At 45.0% G+C, this 24270-nt stretch overlaps 1 protein-coding gene across 5 annotated transcripts in view; it reads right to left on the bottom strand.

The window, feature by feature from the left end:
• Positions 1–4474: 4474 nt before the first annotated feature.
• The window catches only part of cpne1 (copine I), an 88008-nt gene continuing 68212 nt past the window's right edge, over positions 4475–24270 (bottom strand). For all 5 annotated transcript variants that reach the window (XM_041204453.1, XM_041204450.1, XM_041204451.1 and 2 more), the window contains 7 exons: positions 23456–23515; positions 17514–17647; positions 17332–17386; positions 16531–16582; positions 12279–12412; positions 10321–10557; positions 4475–7754 (listed from right to left, as the gene is read on the bottom strand). In XM_041204453.1, the coding sequence (XP_041060387.1) occupies positions 7641–7754; positions 10321–10557; positions 12279–12412; positions 16531–16582; positions 17332–17386; positions 17514–17647; positions 23456–23515 (786 nt within the window). In that variant the 3' untranslated portion in view covers positions 4475–7640. The remainder of the gene's footprint in view (positions 7755–10320; positions 10558–12278; positions 12413–16530; positions 16583–17331; positions 17387–17513; positions 17648–23455; positions 23516–24270) is intronic.

The raw sequence follows: 24270 nt of genomic DNA, 5'->3' as shown, positions 1-24270 counted from the left end.
CTGTATTTATAGGCACTCCTCACTCCAATCCCCGGTCTGTATTTATAGGCGCTCCTCACTCCAATCCCCGGTCTGTATTTATAGGTGCTCCTCACTCCAATCCCCGGTCTGTATTTATAGGTGTTCCTCACTCCAATCCCCGGTCTGTATTTATAGGTGCTCCTCACTCCAATCCCCGGTCTGTATTTATAGGCGCTCCTCACTCCAATCCCCGGTCTGTATTTATAGGTGTTCCTCACTCCAATCCCCGGTCTGTATTTATAGATGCTCCTCACTCCAATCCCCGGTCTGTATTTATAGGCACTCCTCACTCCAATCCCCGGTCTGTATTTATAGGCGCTCCTCACTCCAATCCCCGGTCTGTATTTATAGGTGTTCCTCACTCCAATCCCCGGTCTGTATTTATAGGCGCTCCTCACTCCAATCCCCGGTCTGTATTTATAGGTGTTCCTCACTCCAATCCCCGGTCTGTATTTATAGGTGTTCCTCACTCCAATCCCCGGTCTGTATTTATAGACGTTCCTCACTCCAATCCCCGGTCTGTATTTATAGGTGTTCCTCACTCCAATCCCCGGTCTGTATTTATAGACGTTCCTCACTCCAATCCCCGGTCTGTATTTATAGATGCTCCTCACTCCAATCCCCGGTCTGTATTTATAGGTGTTCCTCACTCCAATCCCCGGTCTGTATTTATAGGTGTTCCTCACTCCAATCCCCGGTCTGTATTTATAGACGTTCCTCACTCCAATCCCCGGTCTGTATTTATAGATGCTCCTCACTCCAATCCCCGGTCTGTATTTATAGGTGTTCCTCACTCCAATCCCCGGTCTGTATTTATAGGTGTTCCTCACTCCAATCCCCGGTCTGTATTTATAGGTGTTCCTCACTCCAATCCCCGGTCTGTATTTATAGGTGCTTCTCACTCCAATCCCCGGTCTGTATTTATAGGTGCTCCTCACTCCAATCCCCGGTCTGTATTTATAGACGTTCCTCACTCCAATCCCCGGTCTGTATTTATAGGTGCTTCTCACTCCAATCCCCGGTCTGTATTTATAGGTGCTCCTCACTCCAATCCCCGGTCTGTATTTATAGACGTTCCTCACTCCAATCTCCGGTCTGTATTTATAGGCACTCCTCACTCCAATCCCCGGTCTGTATTTATAGGCGCTCCTCACTCCAATCCCCGGTCTGTATTTATAGGTGTTCCTCACTCCAATCTCCGGTCTGTATTTATAGCCGCTCCTCACTCCAATCCCCGGTCTGTATTTATAGCCGCTCCTCACTCCAATCCCCGGTCTGTATTTATAGGTGTTCCTCACTCCAATCCCCGGTCTGTATTTATAGGTGTTCCTCACTCCAATCCCCGGTCTGTATTTATAGATGCTCCTCACTCCAATCTCCGGTCTGTATTTATAGATGCTCCTCACTCCAATCCCCGGTCTGTATTTATAGGCGCTCCTCACTCCAATCCCCGGTCTATATTTATAGATGCTCCTCACTCCAATCCCCGGTCTGTATTTATAGCCGCTCCTCACTCCAATCTCCGGTCTGTATTTATAGGCGCTCCTCACTCCAATCCCCGGTCTGTATTTATAGATGCTCCTCACTCCAATCCCCGGTCTGTATTTATAGGCGCTCCTCACTCCAATCCCCGGTCTGTATTTATAGATGCTCCTCACTCCAATCTCCGGTCTGTATTTATAGATGCTCCTCACTCCAATCTCCGGTCTGTATTTATAGGTGCTCCTCACTCCAATCTCCGGTCTGTATTTATAGGTGCTCCTCACTCCAATCCCCGGTCTGTATTTATAGATGCTCCTCACTCCAATCCCCGGTCTGTATTTATAGGCGCTCCTCACTCCAATCTCCGGTCTGTATTTATAGATGCTCCTCACTCCAATCCCCGGTCTGTATTTATAGGCGCTCCTCACTCCAATCTCCGGTCTGTATTTATAGGCGTTCCTCACTCCAATCTCCGGTCTGTATTTATAGGCGTTCCTCACTCCAATCCCCGGTCTGTATTTATAGATGCTCCTCACTCCAATCCCCGGTCTGTATTTATAGGTGTTCCTCACTCCAATCCCCGGTCTGTATTTATAGGCGTTCCTCACTCCAATCCCCGGTCTGTATTTATAGATGCTCCTCACTCCAATCCCCGGTCTGTATTTATAGGCACTCCTCACTCCAATCCCCGGTCTGTATTTATAGATGCTCCTCACTCCAATCCCCGGTCTGTATTTATAGATGCTCCTCACTCCAATCCCCGGTCTGTATTTATAGGCACTCCTCACTCCAATCCCCGGTCTGTATTTATAGGCGCTCCTCACTCCAATCCCCGGTCTGTATTTATAGGTGTTCCTCACTCCAATCCCCGGTCTGTATTTATAGGCGCTCCTCACTCCAATCCCCGGTCTGTATTTATAGGTGTTCCTCACTCCAATCTCCGGTCTGTATTTATAGGCGCTCCTCACTCCAATCCCCGGTCTGTATTTATAGGTGTTCCTCACTCCAATCCCCGGTCTGTATTTATAGGCGCTCCTCACTCCAATCCCCGGTCTGTATTTATAGGTGTTCCTCACTCCAATCCCCGGTCTGTATTTATAGGTGCTCCTCACTCCAATCTCCGGTCTGTATTTATAGGCGCTCCTCACTCCAATCCCCGGTCTGTATTTATAGGTGTTCCTCACTCCAATCCCCGGTCTGTATTTATAGGCGCTCCTCACTCCAATCCCCGGTCTGTATTTATAGGTGTTCCTCACTCCAATCCCCGGTCTGTATTTATAGGTGTTCCTCACTCCAATCCCCGGTCTGTATTTATAGGTGCTCCTCACTCCAATCCCCGGTCTGTATTTATAGGTGTTCCTCACTCCAATCCCCGGTCTGTATTTATAGATGCTCCTCACTCCAATCCCCGGTCTGTATTTATAGGCGCTCCTCACTCCAATCCCCGGTCTGTATTTATAGGTGCTCCTCACTCCAATCCCCGGTCTGTATTTATAGGTGCTCCTCACTCCAATCCCCGGTCTGTATTTATAGGCGCTCCTCACTCCAATCCCCGGTCTGTATTTATAGGTGCTCCTCACTCCAATCCCCGGTCTGTATTTATAGGCGCTCCTCACTCCAATCTCCGGTCTGTATTTATAGGCACTCCTCACTCCAATCCCCGGTCTGTATTTATAGGCACTCCTCACTCCAATCCCCGGTCTGTATTTATAGGCGCTTCTCATTCCAATCCCCGGTCTGTATTTATAGGTGTTCCTCACTCCAATCTCCAGTCTGTATTTATAGGTGCTCCTCACTCCAATCTCCGCTCTGTATTTATAGGCGTTCCTCACTCCAATCCCCGGTCTGTATTTATAGGCGCTCCTCACTCCAATCTCCGGTCTGTATTTATAGATGCTCCTCACTCCAATCCCCGGTCTGTATTTATAGGTGCTCCTCACTCCAATCTCCGGTCTGTATTTATAGCCGCTCCTCACTCCAATCTCCGGTCTGTATTTATAGATGCTCCTCACTCCAATCCCTGGTCTGTATTTATAGGCGCTTCTCATTCCAATCCACGGTCTGTATTTATAGGCACTCCTCACTCCAATCCCCGGTCTGTATTTATAGGCGCTTCTCATTCCAATCCCCGGTCTGTATTTATAGGTCTTCCTCAGCTCCGCACCTCACTCCAATCCCCGGTCTGTATTTATAGGTGCTTCTCATTCCAATCCCCGGTCTGTATTTATAGGTCTTCCTCAGCTCCGCACCTCACTCCAATCCCCGGTCTGTATTTATAGGTGTTCCTCACTCCAATCTCCGGTCTGTATTTATAGCCGCTCCTCACTCCAATCTCCGGTCTGTATTTATAGCCGCTCCTCACTCCAATCCCCGGTCTGTATTTATAGGCGCTCCTCACTCCAATCCCCGGTCTGTATTTATAGCCGCTCCTCACTCCAATCCCCGGTCTGTATTTATAGGCACTCGTCAGCTCCTGTCTCCTGCAGGTCCGCTCTGACTTCCAGCAAGGTAGATAACTTGATTGAAACATAAGATCTTGATGGGTCTTGATGGGATGGACGTGAAGAGGATATTTCCTCTTGTGGAAGAATCGAGAACTAGGCGATTACTTTAAGAATAAGGAGGCACGCATTTAAGATAGATTAGGAGATTTTTTTCTCTCAGAGGATTGTGTCTCTTTGGAACTCTCTTCCTCAAAAGGCAGTGGAAGCTGGGTCTTTAGATATTTTCAAGGCAGAGCTAGATAGATTCTTGATGAACAAGGGGTGATGAAAGGTTATTGGGGTAGGCAGGAGGTTACAGTTAGATCAGCCACAATCTTATTGAATGGCAGAGCATGCTCGAGGGGCTGAATGGCCTACTCCTGCTCATATTTCTTACTGTCTTATGCAACTTAAATTAAAATAGCAAGTAAACCATGTACATATTTTCTCTGCTCTAACCTCTTTACTCAATGATTTACTCACGCACACACATTTATAGTTCTTTATTCAAAACCCAAGATCATTCGAAAAACAGTTACTAGATGGTCATGTTCTACTAAAGATGATTTGTTTTGGTCTCACTGGGATCCTTGGTTCTGTCTTTTTGGAAAAGGGGGAAGGGGAGAAAGATATAGGGAAGAGAAACACAAAAGAGGAAGGGCTAACAGTTTCGGAACATTTGTGAAATAACCCTAGTCCCTCATTCTTCAAATAAATTGAGATTTAAGATCTGAAAGATCATATTTAACACTGGTGGAATTTTATGAATCAATTTTTAAGGGTTTGATAAGTAACACTTGTAGACTCAATGAAAGTGATTTGGCAGATTCACAAGGAATCAAGAGTTGAGAGATTAAAACTGGATATTTGGCACTAATGGCGGAGTTCTGAGCACAAGTTCTAGGCCAGTTACACTCCTCAGACAGACTGTCCCATCTTAGTAAACACAGCAATGGAAGAGTAGGCAAGAGGCCTACACGACATAACCTTCATGTTGCCATTCGCATTTCTTCAATTGGAATGAAACAGAGCAGCAGCTGGAGTGTCTGCGTAGGACAGGGACCCACTTGGAATTTCAGGAGCGGCTGGATTTTTGGCGAATGAACAGGCAACAGATACTGCCTGATCCCTCAACAGGAGGAAGAATTAGGACATCTGTGGGCAGTGTAATACCGAGAGCTTTAATCCCATCTCATCTGAACAGGAACTGGAGAATAGCAAAGCTCACCATCTAGACATCCCAAACTAGGTACCAGTTTAGTCTTTGCCGAGATTTAAGGGAGAGAGATTCTTTGTTCAAGCACAGCCAGAGGCACTCGCTGGACCCTTAACTGTGCAAACATTCAAAAAAAAGTCAACAAGAAAAAAATCTGGCTTGGCCACATGAACATCGCTGAGGCGTGTCTCATGCCTCACATTAGGTGCAGAAACATTTAAAATATACACTCTGCAGATTGGCTGATCTACATCTAGTTCCAAGCTACAGAATTGTGAAGCTGGAAGCATGCTTGGTCACAGGCTGACTGGAGAGGCATGGCTTCACCTTGTGAAAGTACCGAGTCCTGCAGTAAGCAGACCGCAAAACGGACAGGGAGCAGTGAACAGGAGCAGGAGCTCTGCCTACAGTACAACGCTTCATTCTAACAGCTCAAGTGCTCCTCCGTTGAACCTCACAGAAGCGATCAGTTCTTCAGGTGAATGCTTTGTTTGAACTTTCAGAGCATCCAAGCATTATTAGGATTGTTCGTGCTGCATTCTTGTCCATCTCAGACTGGCAAAGCGGGCATGGTTCAACTCTACAAGCTGCTCAAAGTGGACAAAGGTTTGAGGAAGATGATATAATCATTGTGAAGATGGCTGGGGTTTAATCTGCCGACTGTCAACAGGAAATGTGCCAGTTTATGAAGGGCAGGTCATTGGTAACATGCTCACTGTGGAGTTCTGTAAACACAATACTGGGTAAATGTAATCCAATAAAGTAATAGTATGTTGGGAGGAGGAGGGAGCTATGGCTGACTGCAAACTTAAACTAGCTCATTCGCAGGTTCTGCTGATACAAAGTGCCATGAACTGATCCCGCCAACAGATGAGGGAGCTGGTGGAGGAGGCCCTACCACTCCAGGGTAAGGCAGCTAGAGTCATCCTGTGTAAAAAACAAATGGGAAACATTCCACGTATTCACAAGAAGAGGGAGAATTTCATTTTGGCAAATTGGGATCACATCCCATCTCTGCTTTCACCCACCAATCCCACTGTTCCTTAGTAGAAAATGACCTTTTTGCATTTTAGTGTTGCTAAGATATAAAAACACAGCTAGGTATTCAAGATAAAACATTGACAGACAGTTCAATGAGGAAAAAAATTGTCTCTCTTATCCAAGGTACTTTATGTAATTTCTTAATCTTTAACCAGCCAATGTTCAAACATGAACCAGTGCCCACTGGCAGAGGGGTTTGAAAGCAGCGATACAAAGTGCAGCAGAAAACAACAGTTAAATACCCAGTTTGATGGATCAATAAAGGATTCAGAAACTACCAGCTGGAAAATACTACATCCAAGTTAGAAAAAGTGACATAATCACAGTAACGGAGTACATTCACTGCTTGCAGTAACAAGGAAGAAAGCATTCTAAAAGTGACTGCCATTGGTAGCAACCTGCTTGCTCTATTATGTAATATATAATTGTCCCTGTTAGAGTATAAAGTGCATGCTGTACCAGTGAATAAAGCTTTGAAAGTCAGCTGTGCAAGGCAGCAGAGGATTCATTGAACAGTACACAAGAGTCAATACTTGTTTTAGCAGTGCTCTGATAGGCTCACAATGATGTGCACAACGGGGAGCGGCTTCGGAGGAGACAGAGCTACGAACTGCACAACTCCACTTGGACTAAACCCAAACCGGGCCAGCTATTGGTTAGAAAACCTGGAAATGGAGTTGAGCCTGTGAACTCCTGGCCTCACGTGTATCAGGTGTGAATCCAGACCCAGGACTCCACAAACTGTGGAAATCGTCTGCCTCTTCCCAAAATGAAGCTGGGTCTTGAATCCAGGAGTTAAAAGCCAAGCAACAAGCTAGCAGTGGGGGGGAGAGGGGATGGGATATGCTGGCATCATGGTCCAAACCAAACCTCTCTGAAATCAAGGAATATATTCAGATAGGTTGCTTTAGAGAATAATCTTCAAACATCTTGCATTGAGAACTCAGTCAACGTTTAACCTCACTGCCCTTCTCCCACACCCAGCCACCCCTCCCCCACAAAAAGCACTGGTCAATAAAAGATATTTGTTGAGTCTGTTAAGGTAGGTTACAAGTTAAGTCACATGGGTGGAAGCACTGCCAACACTCGCAAGTCCTTCCAGGATGTCCACTGCCCAGACACAAACAGTTGCATCTTTTCTGATACTTGTCGTTCTTGTGGGAAGTTTATCGAAAGTTACATTTTGAATTGTGTGTGTCAAGGTCAAGCATTTAAGAAAAAATCTTCCACAACCTGCAGGACTCGTGAATGTTGGATCCACCTGTGTCACCAGAAAAGACACTGGCCCCAATCACTGGCATCCGAGTCATAATTAGCTTGTGTGGGTATGGGCGCAGAGGTGAAGGGGCTGTTAACATTATACTGAACACAGTGCATCTAACATGCCTGGTGCACTGTTACTGGGCCAGCTTTGGGGGGTTCACTGGTGCCAGGTTTCTCATCTTGAAGTAAGACACCAATTGTTTGGGCACCTCAGCCAGCACAGTCTGGGCCAGAGCTTCCTTGGGAGCCTGAGAACAGAAGTAAAAAAAAAATAAATCAGCATTAAGAGAAACATTGGCCTTTACACAGCATCATCAATCCCCACGAGAAATCTCCGTCCAGTTCAGTGATGTGTTATATCCCACAAGCGGTTTCAATTTGAGCGTGTTAGGACAAGAGGTGCGAATATAAAATAGTCGCTAACGGAAAAAATAAGGAATTCCTTACATAAAATGGTGACAATGTGGAACTCGCTGCCAGCTGCGGTTGATACAGAGAGCACTGACGTATTTAAGGGGAGGCTTGATGTATCCATGAAGGATTAAATATTGAGGGATACGGAGGTGGTAAATCAGGGCAGAAGGGGGGGGTTTTTGTGGAGCAGCAACATCAGCATAGAGCAACTTAGCTGAACGGCTTGCTTCTGTAAAGATTCAACATAGTTGTATCATATTCTATGCACAGATGAACAGTGGATAGTAAATCCAGCTGAATAAATCAAGACTTGATGCCACGTTAAATGCACCAACTGTCTGAAATTCCCATCAGGTTGTGCATGATGCAGGTCAGTCCAAATTTAAGACTGAGGTTGATCGATTTTTGTTCAGGGTGCAGTACTGATCATGTCTAATCTGATTGAATTAAGAACAAGCTCGAGGCTGAATGGCTTTTTCCTGTGCTTATGTCAGGAAACAAGGATTCTCAGCCTAGCCCAATGTTGGTCTAATCTTAATGGCCACTCAAGTACATTCTCAAGCAGTGTTGGGGGACAGTGATGAATCCTGGATGATTCGCCCCCTTGTCCCAGGGGGAATGTGCAGGGAAAGACTACACAAACCAGCCATGTGGACTCACCCACAAGAAGAGTTACCATTGTGAATTTAACGCAAATTCAATCATTGTCAAGAAATACTGGAATTGAGAGTGTCCTTCACAACCTCAAGATAACCCAAAGAGCTTTACAGCCAGTGAAGTTCTTTGGAGTGTAGTCACTTGTTGCGCTGCAGGAAGCTACAGTCACCAATTTTCACACAGCAAACAATAACATCATAATAAACAGATACTGTTTCATTGATGTTGACTGATGGGTAAATATTGGTCAGGCTACTGGGGATAACTCCCGTTATTTGAAATAGTGCCAGGGGGGTCTTTTATCTCCACCCGAAGGGGCAGATGGGGCCTCTGTTTAACACAAGCATGAAAAGTTAAAGACAGAGGAGACCTTTTTGCCCATTATGTCTATGTTGTCCAAAAACGAGCTTTGCAGCTTAATCCCAGCTTTCGCTCTGTAGCCTGGATATCCAACTGTAAGAGCAGGGGTGTTATGCTGGAAGTGTATAAAACGCTGGTTAGGCCACAGCTAGAGTACTGTGCAGTTCTGAATCCACATTATAGGAAGGATGTGATTGCACTAGAGAGAGTGCAGAGGAGATTTACCAGGATGTTGCCTGGGCTGGAGAGCTTTAGTTATGAGGTGAGATTGGATAGACTGGAGTTATTTTCCCTGGAGCAGAGGAGATTGAGGGGGGACATGATTGAGGTGTATAAAATTATGAAGGGCATAGATAGGGTAGACAGGAAGGAACTTTTCCCCTTCGGTGGAGGGATCAATAACCAGGGGGCATAGATTTAAGGTAAGGGGGAAGGAGGTTTAGAGGGGATGCGAGGAAGAAATGTTTCACCCAGAGGTTTCACTGCCTGAAAGGGAGGTAGAGGCATTTAAGAAGTATTTGGATGTGCACTTGCGTTGCCATGGCATACAGGGCTATGGGCCTAGTGCTGGAAAATGGGATTAGAATAGTTAGGTACTTGTTTGAACGGCACAGACTCGATGGGCCGAAGGGCTTTTCTCTGAGCTGCAGACCTCTATGACTCTAACTGCTGTTCTCTGCCACCCTTTCAGGCAGTGGGTTCCAGATCCCCACCACCATCTGGATATTCCTCAAATCCCCTCTACTCCTCTAACCAATTACTTGAAATCTATCTTTCCCATAATCCATTATCAGGGAGTAGAGTGAATAGGAAGGTCCTAGCTCAATAGGGAAACAGTGGCATAGTGGTAATGTCACTAGACTAGTAACCTGGAGGCCAAGGTTTATGCTCTGGGAACATGGGTTCAAATCCCACCACGGCAGCTGGTGGAATTTAAATTCAATTAACAAATGAGAAATTGAAAGCTAGTCTCATTGTTGTAAAAACCCATCTGGCTCACTAACGTCCTCTAGGGAAGGAAATCTGCCGTCCTTACCTGGTCTGGCCCTACATGCGACTCCGGACCCACAGCAACGTGGTTGAGTCTTAAATGCCCTTGACGTGGCCAAGCAAGCCACTCGGCTCAAGGACAATTCAGGATGGGCAACAGACGCTGGCCCTGCCAGCAACGCCAAGTGTCAGTCTGTATGTTGTGTTCGAGTTTCTGCGGTGGAACTTGAAATCACAACCCCACTGAGTCAGGTGGCACTGTGCACTGAGCCTTAACTTGGCACCAAGAGTGAAGCTCGGGTATGTTGTTAGATTAATGTCAAAGAACTCCAAAAAGCACCTGGTGCTGTTCTGGAGGGGCGGGTGGTAGCTATGCCAGGCTGTTGTACTTACGTTTTGAAACTGTCTGAAGGGTACAAACTGCACAATGTCCCGGGCAACTGATTCTCCAGTCAGCGACTTCAGGACCCCATCATCACCATCAAGAAATTCCATGGCTTTGAAATCTGCACTGCCAACACCAATAATGATGATGGACATAGGCAACTTGGAGGCTTCCACAATTGCATTCCTTGTCTGGTCCAAATCAGTTATCTCCCCATCGGTGATAATTAACAGAACGTAATATTGCTGAAAGGGAAGAAAATCATAAGTTGAGAGAAAATATAAGCACAAAGTGCAAAGGAAGATCCCAGCAATTTCCTCCAGTGTTTCCCCAGGGGATAATTTCATGGGGATGGAAAATGTTTCATAGGCGAACACCCTCCAATCCCTCATCCCAGGCAGGCCATTCTACAACTGTGTGTTGTGCAACTATTCAACTGTGAAGGGCATCACACCCTGTCAATTCTGCTACATAGCCCCAGACACAGCCTTGCAATGAGTGTTGGTGGCGGGGCAGGTAGAATGGTGGTGGTGGGGGAGGTAAGGAGGCTCACACTGAATAGAGTCAAGGAGCAAGAACCTTGGCCTCAAATCCTCCTCTTCCTCCCTTCCCATCACAATCCCTCCCCTAACTAACTGCAGACCATACGCAGTGGAGATAAGTGCACCATCCCATCTGGGAACACAGTCTAGGAATCATCCAGGCCCCTGCAGCTCTGCATTCATTGGGTTGTGAACAGGCCCAATCTGTTAAACAAACCTTGGATCTCCCCCTTATCTAGAACCGACTGATCTACTGGTCAAGACAACCACAGCAGCAACTTGGCAAGGCTCCTTCAACATCACCTGTCAAAGCCAGGACCTCTGCTGTTTAGAAGAACAAGGGCAACAGGTGCATGAGAACACCACAACCTTCAAGTCACACACCAGTGTAGGACTGGAGTCACCTATAGGCCAAACACCACCTTCGCAGGGCCAATTAGGGATGGGCAATACATGCTGGCTTGGCCAGCAATGTCCACATCCCATGAATTAATAAGTTTTAAAAAAAATTCAATTTCCTGAAGGTTTAAAACAATCTAACACGTTTTAAGCCAGTTTTTCTCGTTCTAGGCACAAAAATTCAGATTTATTGAATACAATATCAAAGCTATCACGGTGAGGTTCAATCTAGTTACCGCACTCCTTTACAACACATGGATGATTGGATCAGAGAAATATCTTCAAGACGATAAACATCTTCCCAACTCATACTTCAGATTTTCCTTGGCAAACGTTAGCTTTAGCTGTCTAACACCAACAGATTCTCAATATTCTAGTCTCAGCAGATTCCCATCTCCATGTTGCTGTGGCTGCAGCCAAATGAGGCTAGAAGTCCCCAAACCTCGCCACACCTCCAGCTGCCAATTCCTGCACATATTTCCCCATCAAGCATTTATCAAGTATATTTATTCAAGCATATTCGAGACAAGCAGCAAATGCTGGCTTTGTCAGTGATGCTCACATCCCAGGAACAAGTTTTTTTTTTAAAATCCACTTCGCTTTTTGCAAGTATTGAATCTGCTTCCATCACCCTTTCAGGCAGATCCTTTCCAGATCACAAATGCTCATCTGCCCTCCGGATCTTTTACCAGTTACCTTAAATCTGTGTCCCCTGATTACCCACTCTCACGTCAGTGGGTTCCTCTCTACTTACACCACCAAAACTCACCATTTTTTGAGCACCTCTCTCTCAAGTCTCCCTTCAACCTTTGATGCTGTAAGGAGACCAACCCTAGCACCCCCCACCCCCCCCAACCCCCATCTCCACGCACCCCACCCCCCCCCACCCCCCGACCCCCCCCCCCCACCCACCCACCAACCCACCCCCAGTGTAAAGCAGGCCGGCTGTGCAGAGTGAGCTTTCTCTGCGAACAGATCAGTTTTGCTCCTTGCTGCCTAGTCCAAGCCGTGGTCTCGATACTCACCCCGGCAGTTGCTTGTTGAGTGGAAGCCGCAGCAAATTGGGACACGTGGGTTATAATTGGGGAGAAGTTGGTTGGTCCATAGAGTCTCACGTTGACAATGGCATTGCGGTAGGCATCAATAATACCCTGCACCCCTGTCGATAGAGAGAAAGCATTGTTAATCCATCTCAAACACCAACGTGCAAAACATGATTCAACATTTGGATCGAAATTCAACATCTGGATCGAAATTCAACATCAACAAGAGGATTGGGCATCATTTTGTCTCCCTTGGTGAATCATTGCTTTGCTCCACATTGTGAAGATCTGGGATGATTCTTGGTTTATTCCATTGGAAATGGAAATGAAGCATTAATTCACCCTTGCTATACTCCCTACACCATTTTTACAATCAACTGCTCAATGTCTCACTACCCCAGCAGGCAAAACCCCAGTTAAATCAGGCTCTCACACCTTCTCCTTTTCTGCACCATCTCAGGGCACAGAGCCTCCGGTACATTGGCCATTTGGCCATTGCTTGTGATGCACTGGCAGGGTCCTCAACATCAGGAGCATTGCAGCTCAGCTTAGTCCCATTGTCACTGATGCTCATCCTCATGGGCTCTCCAGCATGAGTCACTGCAGTGACCAGCAACTCGCTGGATTATCTCCACTTAGTCGTCATCAGCTGCCCCACGGTTTGAGGATGATGTCTACTCAGGATCACAAGTTTCTGCTGTGGGTCTTCATGTGACGGAACATGCCTATTCTTAACTCTCAGATCTTTGGGCACTTGGGGCAGGATGCCCCATGAGGTAGTGGGATCCAGAGCGCAGGATTGGCTTCCTTATCTTTCCTTCTCTGCCACCACTCTCTCTCATCACTAAGATGTTTAACTCCAAACATGATAAAGCTTGATGGACTGGTTGTCACTATTTTGAACAAGTGGTAGGAAGCTTCTCCCAGTCATTAATGTCAATGCCACCGTGCTACAAGGAGAGCTTCAGAGTGCCTCTGAAGCATTTTCTTTGTCCTCCCCTGCAAAGATGGCCATTTAAGAGCTGGTAAAACAGGACCTGGGACGGGAGACACTTTTTGGTCATCCAGACAGAGTGTCCAGTCCGGTCTATCAAAGTGTTTTGCCTGAATGCTTGTGGAACTGGCTTCAAAGAGAACACTAGCGTTAGTTTGTTCAACAGTCCGCCCATTGAATCCAGAGGATGCAGCGGAGGCAGTGCTGATGGAATTTCTCTAGCGCTCTTATGTGTCACTGTTATACAGTCCAGGTCTCACTGCAGTACAGTGACAACTGCTCTGAACTCTCGGACTTTTGACGGTTTGCAGTGGGCAATCACTCACTGCTGTGGTTTGTAGAAGGCTGAGCTTGTACTGCTGATCCGGTGTTGGATCTTGTCAATGGTGACTTTTTGAGAGAGGTGGCTGCCAAGGTATGGTGCTGAACACTTATGGGAGGTGGAATATTTGGCTGACCAGGTGAGTTGATGTGACTTTTCTTTTGGCAACATCCAAGGACAGGTCAAATTTCTAGTATGCAGAATTGAAGAGGTTGAGAGTGGCTTCCAAATCTGCTCTGCTTCCTACACACCAGCAGGTATAGCAAGAAATCCCAGAGGAACAGCAACAGGAGAAGGTCATTAAATCCCCAAGCCTGTTCCGCCATTCAATAAAATCACAGCCGATCTGCCACCTAACTCCATCCACCTGGCATTGTTCCATATCCTTGAATATCTTTAGTTAACTAAAAGTTACTCTTTGTTATCCAGGTAACCCAGAGAGGAATCATGCATATAGCATCTCAACTCCCTGTAAATGAATGAAAAGAAATGAACACTTCATCAGCACCTGATAGAAAGAAAAATGCTGAGGCTCAAATTGGTTCCAAGAGCCAACACAACCCAAACCATTACCTCCAATCAGGTTAACCCCACCCAGAATTAAACAGCCTTGTTGAATGGAAAGTTAGATTCTACCTGCAGGACATGCATCATTGTGACTTCAATAACATTAGACGTTCACACCAACCGAGTATCTGTTGGGAAGGGAGGTTTTGAGGGTGGGGTAAGGAGCTAGGGTGAGGACAAGGCAATCTGTGCAGCAGAAAATGTCTAGTGTATTTAACTGGCTGTGACCAGGTGCATGGGAGGAGCAAATGTGAAGATTAGGTACTTCCCAGTAGGCAGCAGAACCAGTAAGGAGTGGGAAAAGGATGAGAAATAGGGAAACTCATTCCTCACCTACTCCTGACAATTTTTTACATGAGGGGTAAGGCTCTCCCCTCCCAATCCTGGATGCATTCCACATCTTCAGACACAGTTAACGTCCTACCTGAATCCCAGGGTAACGTTCCTACCATTCAGCCAGGAAACAGCGAGGTGGGATACAGGGATAGAGTGCTGTTGGGCTATATGTGCACACTCCCTGCCTACCCTCTAAACACATCCTATATTGTTTGAAATATTGTAACAAGGTGTGTTCCTGGCACATTTTACACATCAACAGCTTAATAAATAGATCACTTAACAAGGACCAAGGGCATCACTTCACCATCAGTTACACTTGCGTGCGGATGAAGTTTAGGGAGGAATTCCAGAGCTCGGGAATGCACAACAGTCAACGGTGGAGCAAAAGAAATGGGGAGAATGCAGAAGAGGCCAGAATCAGAGAGGGTGAGGGACAAGGGGTGAGGGTGAAAATCATAGGGTGAGGAGGGGTTTGTTGGGGTGGAGAAGGTTACAAAGTTGAGGGTGGGGGTAGCAGGGAGTGGCAAGGTCATGGAAGGATTTGAACAAAAGACAGAATTTTAAACTGAAAGCGATGATGGACCAGGAGATAATATAAGTCAGGAGTGTGATAGAATACTCCCCACTTGCTGGATGAGCAGCAGTGTTTACCATCTACAAGATGCACTGCAGGAATTCACCAAGGTTACTTAGGCAGTACCTTCCAAACCCACATCCACTACCATCTAGGATGGCAAGGGCAGCAGCTGCTAGATGGGAACACCACCACCTGGAAGTTCCCCTCCAAGTCACTCAGCATCCTGACTTGGAAATATATCACTGTTCCTTCGCTGTCACTGGGTCAAAATCCTGGAACTCCCTCCCTAACAGCACTGTGGGTGTGACTGCAGCGGTTCAAGAAAGCAGCTCACCACCACCTTCTCAAGGGATGGGCAATAAATGCTGGCCCAGCCAGTGAAGCCCATATCTGGGGAATGAATTAAAAAAAGGAAAAAAAAGAGGGTTGATGGACAAAGGTATTTAATAAGAGTTTTGATATGACCAGCAGTTTTTCTTGAGCTCCAGTTTATAGGGGGTAGTAGATGGAAGCCCAGCCAGGAGTGCAATGGAATAGTTGAGTCTGGAACTAAAAGACATGGCTGAGGATTTCAATAGCAGATGAGCTGTGGCAGGGTGGAGACAGACAACTTTAGGAGTCTTTAGGAGTTGAAAGTCAGCAGGCTGTATGATGGAGAGTGTGCAGGATAGAAAGCTTAGTGCTGGGTCAGACAGGACACCTGGATTACATACAGATGGTCACAGGTTTGAGTGGACAGCTGGCACTGCTCGAGTTCAATCTATTAAGCCTACAAAGAAATGCGACTGGCCTGGCATTTCTTGTTATAACTTGCTTCTCATTCACTGAGTAGAGGAGGAATCTGGAGCCAGTCTCGTCTTAACATTAAGTTCATTTACAGGCACAGAGTCCCTTTCTCTCTCCCCTCCCCCACCCCCCCCAACTCCAAAGGTGGAGGCCAGTTCTTATATATACATAAGAATAATGCCCTAACCTTTTCCCAGTTAGTAATAGCTGCTTTCACTTACGACTAGAGCATGCACTTCATTGTGACACAATTGTAACATGAACAACTTCTGGGCACTCAGCAGATATAGAGCTCTCAAAAATGGAAGTGCCAATTCACACTGAGGCGAAGGATAGACTTTTGGTCAACAAGGGTATTCAGGGTTAGGCAAGCAAGGTGGGTTGATGCACCGATCAGCTATGGTCTAACTGAATGGTGGAACAGGCCTCTCCTGTCCCTATGTTCCAATCTGGAAATATGTGGTACCTTCCATGATACTCAGGTGGCAGTGAATGGAACGAAACCTAATCCAGACAGAGACGTTTGCCAGGATTAAGCAGGAGGGTATGCTGAATAGAGAGCATTTGCCCTGCATTGTCCTTTCCCTATACCATCAGTGACCTCATCACACTGATTCTACTTCAAAAGATTGATGGAGAAATTTCCTACCTTGGCAGTATGGGTTGTTGGGATTAAAATTCAAGGAAAACTCATGGGATACCTGCAGAAAGTAGGAAACAGCAATTAGGTTTGAAATGTTCCCTAATGAAATTTTCTCAACAGTAGTTCTTTTTTCCTAGTTTCACTCCCTCTGGGTCGGTGCCCCATACCTCCACTACTCAATGATTTGAGGCTGCAACAATCTCACTCCTGGGTCACAGTGTAAGGTGATACCAGCCCAAATGATGCCACAAACAAATCCCTCCATAAAAATGATCCAGGGATCAGCCACATTTGCATCGGGCCCAAGGTTCCAGGAGAGGACGTGCAACGACCAACTTCAGGACTATAGCCACAATCCAGAGATACCAGAGGTTTATGAAAATTGTTGCTTCAACAGGCAAGTTCCATATTGTGAAGATTGTAAAAAGCAGACCAGATTGGATGGTGGTGGTGGTGTGCACTGTCAGGGGAAGAGCAGACTGAGCAAACATTAAGATTACATGCTCCAGAAGAAGACAGTGCAGTAAAAGTGTTAACTCCAATACAGTGAGGTTTGCAGATTCAGCATGCAGGAGTTCTGATACTTGGAGCAGCAGTAAATCTATAGCACAAACAGTAGAGGGTAGGCATTATGACTTAACCGTAAATTCTAACTTGATAAATGCATTGTAAAAACTTAACTGATGCCAGTCTTATGCAGAATACGATATGGGAAAAAATGATACAGCACCTATAACAATGCTCACAAAGAATAAGACACAGCCCTCCAGCCTACAAACCAGGACTGCGCCTCTCAGTTGCTCTTACCTGCCAATTGGGAGGGACTTGGGCACCAAATCCAAATGCAGGAAACAGCTTATCTCTGTGGAGAAAGGGAGGACAGTGTGATGAGGGACAATGAAATGCAGACAGCTGATTGCTCATTTCACTTATGCAACAACCAGGAGTGCTTTGAAAACAAAACAATGGAGAAGAGCGAGGAATCTTACGTATCGTAATCCTGCACAACCTGCCCGACAGACCAGATGGCAGTCAGGTACTCATTTACTCCACTCGGGCTGATGTAATGTAGGGAGTCCGGTGAGCGGGGGTCTCCATTGGATCCAGTGAAGTCTACACCAACCTGCAAGAGGGGAAAGTTGTAAAGTGCATTTAATAAAAAGGACAAAACAGGAAACTGTAATCCAATTTAAAAAACGTGAAGTCCATGCACACCTCCCATATACAAAACTTCCTGCTGTCAACACTCCTATGTCCACATTTGTAATGGGAACTACCAACTAGGGAAGAGCCAGTGTAAACTTGTCATGCTGTAATTACAGCCTCCCACCTGTAGTGGTGCTGTAGTTCCTCAGTTTTTCACTTTCCAATGCCTATCAAACCAATTCTCCTTCCATCCATATTGTTCTAAGATTTGCTATTTTACAATAAATACAAAATCAAATGATATCAAAGCAAGGACCACATGCGCTTGAAAATGGGAACAAAATTCGATCTGGCTTCTTTTTACCATGCCCTTCAACTCCACTCCAGTTGATGGTGGCCCTTGTTCACAACTCCCAGTGATCAACACAAGAGATTGACCAGTCCAAAATAAAAGCTACCAGGAATACACAGGTCAAGCAACTGAGAAAAATTGACTCATTGACTCTCATCGGAAGATATCAGTTCCCTCAGCAGGGGAGGTCCACACAATATGTTAATTGTCTTTCTTTTTATATGCCGTCTGACTGATCGATTCTGACTCACCCTCAGCCGGAAATTTTCAAAAGAAAATCCGGCATGCAAATCTACCGCTTGTTCCATTTGGCTCATCCCTCCAGTGGCCCAATGTGCTCATGACCCTCACCTTAGCCTATTAACATAACACAAGTCAACACTTTAAATAAAAAAACTGCAATATAAACAAATCTCTGCTCCTCAATATCTGCCTCTTTCGAACTAGTGTGATCAGTAAGGGGTGTGTGAGGAGACAGACGACTACGCCAGAGTGAGACGAAGACCAGGAAGTAGCGAATTAGTGGTAAGTTCTGGAAATCCTTTACAGGTTTAACTGTACATTAATAATCAAGATCTGACATAGTACTAATCTTTAAGTAAATTAGGTTAACTTGTTAACCAGAGAATTGCCTGGAGTGGCAGTTATCTGTCAATCACCTGAAAGCAGTTGGTTTAAGCGGTACTAGTTACTGTAGCAGTAAGCTAAACTAGCTGGTAACTCAGAGGGTCTATAACAGAGACAGGGTTTTCAAACCACACCATCAGTAAGGGATGCATGAGGAGTCAAGCGAATACATCTCAGTGAGATGGGGACCGAGTGAGTAGCGAATTAGGTTCACATGGGAATTCAATGCACGGGGGAAAGAGGTATTGTATACATAGGAACTATTCTAAATTAATTGAGTGAGTAATTAAATTAAGATAACTAAATAACATAAGTAACAATGGCAGGACAGGTGTTATGTTGCAGCCGTGGAATGTAGACACCAAGGCGATCCAGGGCAAGCACGGCTGCAGAAAGTGTAAGCACCTAGAGGAATTCCAGATCAGGATTACTGATCAGGAAGCCAAACTGCAGACACTGCACAACAAAAGGGAAGGGGAGAAATACCTGGACACTTTGTTCCAGGAGACAGTCAAGCCTCTTAGAATAGGGTCGTCTGTGTTTTGGTCAGTGAGGGACAAGGGGATGTGACCATGAGTAAAGCAAGTAAAAGGACCGAGGAGACAGTAGTGGAGGAGCCACAGGCTTTGCAATGGTCAAACACATTTGAGATGCTCACAAAGTGTGTGGACAAAAGCAAGGGTGAGCAGGCTGGCCATGGCATCACGGTACAGGAGGGCATGCACACAGGGGGAGCAAACAGGAATGTCGTGGTACTAGGGAACAGTATAGTGAGGGGGGGGGTTGACACTGTTCTCTGCAGCATAAAGCAAGAGTTCAAAAGGCTGTGTTGCCTGCCATGTGCCAGGTTTCGGGACATCAGCTCAGAGCTAGGGAGGAACTTGCAGTGGGAGGGGGGAGGATCCAGTCATTGTGGGCCACGTAGGTACCGATGACAGAGGTAGGACAAGGAACGAGGTTCTGCATAGTCAGTTATGAGAAACTTGGTACCAAATTAAGAAGCAGAACCTCAAAAGGTAATAAGCTCTGGAGCCATGTGCAAATCGGCCTAGGGCAAATAAGATTAGAGAGGTGAATGTATGGCTCAAAGACTGGTATGGAAGAAGTGGGTTCCGGCTTTACAGGCACCAGTACTGGGGAAAGTGGGGGCTGTACCAGTGTGGTGGTCTACACCTGAACCATGCTGGGACGAATGTTCTTGCAAATCACTTAATTAGGGAAGCAGAAAGGGCTTTAAGCTAAACAAGGGGGTGATGTTTGGGTAGATGTGACAAATCAAGGGGTAGATTCAAGGCAGGAGGCCATAATAGTGAGATGGAAAACTAGGGTCATGGAATAGCAGGAAGGGACAAAAAGATAAAACCTAAGAATACACCAATAGTCAAGACTAGATGTTACTAAGATAACAAAAAGACAAAACTAAAGGTTCTGTATCTGAATGCATGTAGCATTCAGAACAAAGTAAATGAATTGATAGTGCACATTGAAGTAAATATGATCTGATAGCGATTACAGAGACGTGACTGCAAGATGACAAGGATTAGCTCCTGAACATCTTGGGTATATGACATTCGAGAAGAATAAGAAGCTAGGTAAAGGTGGAAGGGTAGCACTGTTGATCAAGAGTGGCATTTGTGCAATAGTTAGAGATGATCTTGGTTCAGGGCATCAGGATGTAGAATCGGTTTGGGTGGAAATGAGGAATAGTAGGGGAAAGGAGTCATTGGTGGGAGTGGTCTACAGACCCCCTAACAGTAGCCACAGTGTAGGACAAAGTGTACAAGAAGAAATATTGGGTGCATGTGACAAGGGACAGTAATAATCATGGGTGATTTTTATTTACATATAAATTGGAAAAATCAAATTGGCAGTCGTGGCTTTTGAGAGTTTTTCTTAGAGCAGCATGTTCTGGGCCAACCAGAGCGCAGGTTATATTAGACTTTGTATTATGTAATGTGACAGGGTTAATTAATAATGACGTCAGGAGTGAAGGTCGGTACCCTAGATAGCAGCGGCCACAATATAATTGTATTTTACATCCAGTTTGAAAAGAAGAGTGGGTCTAAGACTAATATTTTAAACTTTAATAAGGATAACTATGTGGACATGAAAGCTGTGCTAGTTGAAATGAATTGGGATACTAGGCCAGGGGGTGGATCAATAGAAAGAGATTAAGACATTTAAGGGGTATTTCAAAATACTTAGTAAGTATATTCCTACGGCAAAAAAAAATTCGAAGAGGAGGACCCATCATCCTTGGTTAACTAAAGAAGTTAAGGAAAGCATCAAACTAAAGGGGGAAGCATGTAACTGTGGAAAGATGAGCGGCAGGTCAGATGATTGGTCAGAATATAAAGAACAGCAGAGAATGGCTAAAAGGTTAATCAGGAAAAATAAATTAGAGTATAAGAGGAAGCTAACTAGAAATGTAAAAATGGATAGCAAGAGTTTCTATGGATATTTAAAAAGGGAAAGAGTAAGTAAAGTGAGTGCTGGTCCTCTAGAGAGTGACAGTGGGAAGTTAATAGTAGATAAGGAAATGGCGAATGAAACGAACAAACATTCTGCTTCTGTGTTCACTATAGAGGATACAAAAACTATTCCAGTAATAGCTATAAATCAGGAAGTGGAGGGGAGAGGGGAACTTGGTGAAAATACAATCACTAGGGAAGCGGTACTGAGCAAACTAATGGAGCTCTGGGCTGACAAGTTTCTGGGTCCTGATGGACTTCACCTTAGGGTCTTAAAAGATGTGGCTAATGAGATAGTAGATGTGTTGGTGTTAATTTTCCAAAATTTGTTAAATGCTGGAAAGGTTCCATCAGACTGGAAAGTGGCAAATATAACCCTTCTATTCAAGGAGGGAGGCAGAAAACAGGTAACTATAGGCCAGTTAGCTTGATGTCTGTCATGGGGAAGGTGTTAGAATTGATCATTAAAGGAGGTTATAGCTGGGCACTTAAGAGAAACTCAAGGTAATCAGGCAGAGTCAGCATAGTTTTGCGAAAGGGAAATCATGTTTAACCAATGTATTGGACTTCTTTGAAGGAGTGTGTGCTGTGGATAAAGGGGAGCCTGTAGACGTGCTGCACTTGGATTTCCAGAAGGCATTTGTTAAGGTTATGAAAAATAAAAGTTCATGGTGTAGGAGGTGACATATTAGCATGGATAAAAGATTGTTTTCTGCGAAGCAGGTAGAACATGCATAAATGGGTCTTTTTCTGATTGGCAGGGTGTAACAAGGAGTCCCACAGCGGTCTGTGCTGGGGCCTCAACTTTTTATAATTTCTATCAATTACTTAAATGAGGAGAGTGAAGACATGGTGTCTAAATTTGCAGATGACACAAAGATAGGTAGGAAATATGTTGTGAAGGGGACATAAGGAGCTTGCAGACAGAGATAAATAGGTTGAGTGAATGGGCAAAAATCTGTCAGATGGAGTATGATCTTGGAGAGTGTGAAGTTGTTCACTTTGGCAGGAAGAATAAAAAAAGCAAAATATTAAACAGAGAACAGCTGCGGAATTGAGGTGCAGAGGGATCTAGGTACTCTAGTGCATGAGTCACAAAATGTTAGTATGCAGGTCCAGCAGGTAATAAAGGCTGTTAATGGAATGCTATCCTTTATTAAGAGCAATTGAGCATAAAAGTAAGGATGTTAGATTTCAGTTATAAAGAGCATTGGTGAGACCACATTTCTAATATTGTGTGTATTTTTGGTCCCCTTATTTAAGGAAGGATGTAAATTCATTGGAGGCGGTTCAGAGGTTTACCAGATTAATACCTGTTGTCTTATGAGGAAAGGTTAGACAGACTGGACTTTAGAAGAGTGAGGAGTGATTATATTGAAGTATATAAGATCCTGAACGGCCTTGACAAGGTGAACATGGAAAGGATGTTTCCTCTTGTGGGTGAGTCCAGAACTAGGGGGCACTGTTTTAAAATTAGGGGTACCCCTTTTAGGACAGATGAGAATTTTTTTTTTTGAGGGTTGTGTGACTTTGGAACTCTGCCTCAGAAGGTGGTGGGGGCGGGGTCATTGAATATTTAAGGCAGAGGTAGATAGATTCTTGTTAGGCAAGGGAATCAAGGGTTATTGGGGATAGATAAGAATGTGGAATTTGAAACAAACAGATCAGCCATGATGTTCTCGAATAGCAGAGCTGGCTCAAGGGGCCGAATGGCCTACTTCTGCTCCTATTTTGTATGCTCATATTGACCTTTTTTTTAAAATATAAATTTAATTCTTGGTTGTGGGTGTTGCACTGAAGGCGAGCATTTATTGTTCATCAATAGTTGTTCTGGAAAGGTGATAGTGGGCCAATTGAGAGGCTTGCTTGGTCGCTTCAGAGGGAAGTTGAGACAATGCATTGGTGTGGAACTGGAGTCACATAAGGCCAGACCAGGTAAGGATGGCAGGTTTCCTTATCTACAGGGCATTAGCGAACCAGGTGAATTTTCACGACAATCTGCCAGCATCACGGTCACTTTTACTGATAAAAAATTCAGTTTTTTTTCCCTAAATAAATTTACCTGAAACTAACATAACGGAATCTGAACACAAGTACCAGATATCCTTTTAAAGGTCCTAATTTCTGCTCCGGCCTGTACAGAAGTCAGCTTTTAGAATATGGAGGGCACCAGCAGGGGGGACAGTATCAACTGATGTATAAAAACCAACAGCAATCTCAGCCCGTGTGGTGTTGTGTCAAAGCCACATGCAGAGCGAGGGACACTGGGGAGTGGACATCCCCAAAACCGACACCCTGCTGGGCACAAAATCAAATGCCAATTAAATTTACTCACCGTGAAATTAATCTGACATCCTCCCATAACGTAATCCAGGAAAGAGTATTCAGTTTCTATCTGTTAAGTTAAACAAGATGGAATGAGTACAACTTGTAAAGGTCAGCCTGCTGACAAAAATGATTCAATGTAGTAGAGAGAGAGAGAGAGAGAGAAACTCTTCCCTCTGCAAGAGGGTTGGGGGGCGGCGGGGGGGGTCCAAGAAAGGGGATGGAATCTTCAGGTTAGAGCTAGGCGGTAAAATCAGGAGGCAATTTTTCACAAAGGGTAGCAGAAAACTGGAACACACTCCCTGAAAAATCTATAGATGCTGAGGGCCAATTAAAAGTTTCAAGACAGGACATTAGATTTTCGATGGGTCAGAGTCTCAAAGATGTGGAGCAAAGGTGGGTAAACAGAGTTGAGCTAGAAATCGGCCATAATCTAACAATGGCAGAGGGGGCTCGAGGGTCAGACTGCCTTCCTCCTGTTCCTATTTAATAGGATCATGGGACTAAACAGCCTCCTTATTCTATCACTGAACTATCGTATTTTTCTTAATAGCAGAGAGGTGTCGTAAAGTAGGCTTGTGTGTGGCTGACTTAATTAAATTAGAGATGGATAGGCTGCAGGGTTTAAATGATCAAGAGTCAAGTGAAAAAAGGCATTTGAAATGCTAATGAGTAAGCCAGGGTAAAGTCTCAATAGATAGGGTGTGAATGAAATTTGCATTTTTAGATAAGGGGAAAAGTTAAAACAGAATTACCTGGAAAAACTCAGCAGGTCTGGCAGCATCGGCGGAGAAGAAAAGAGTTGACGTTTTGAGTCCTCATGAC

The sequence above is a fragment of the Carcharodon carcharias genome, chromosome 14 (genome assembly GCF_017639515.1).
Source record: "Carcharodon carcharias isolate sCarCar2 chromosome 14, sCarCar2.pri, whole genome shotgun sequence".
NCBI lineage: Eukaryota > Metazoa > Chordata > Chondrichthyes > Lamniformes > Lamnidae > Carcharodon > Carcharodon carcharias.
The sequence above is the reverse complement of the archived record's forward strand: the minus strand, read 5'-3'. Positions and strand labels throughout refer to the sequence as shown.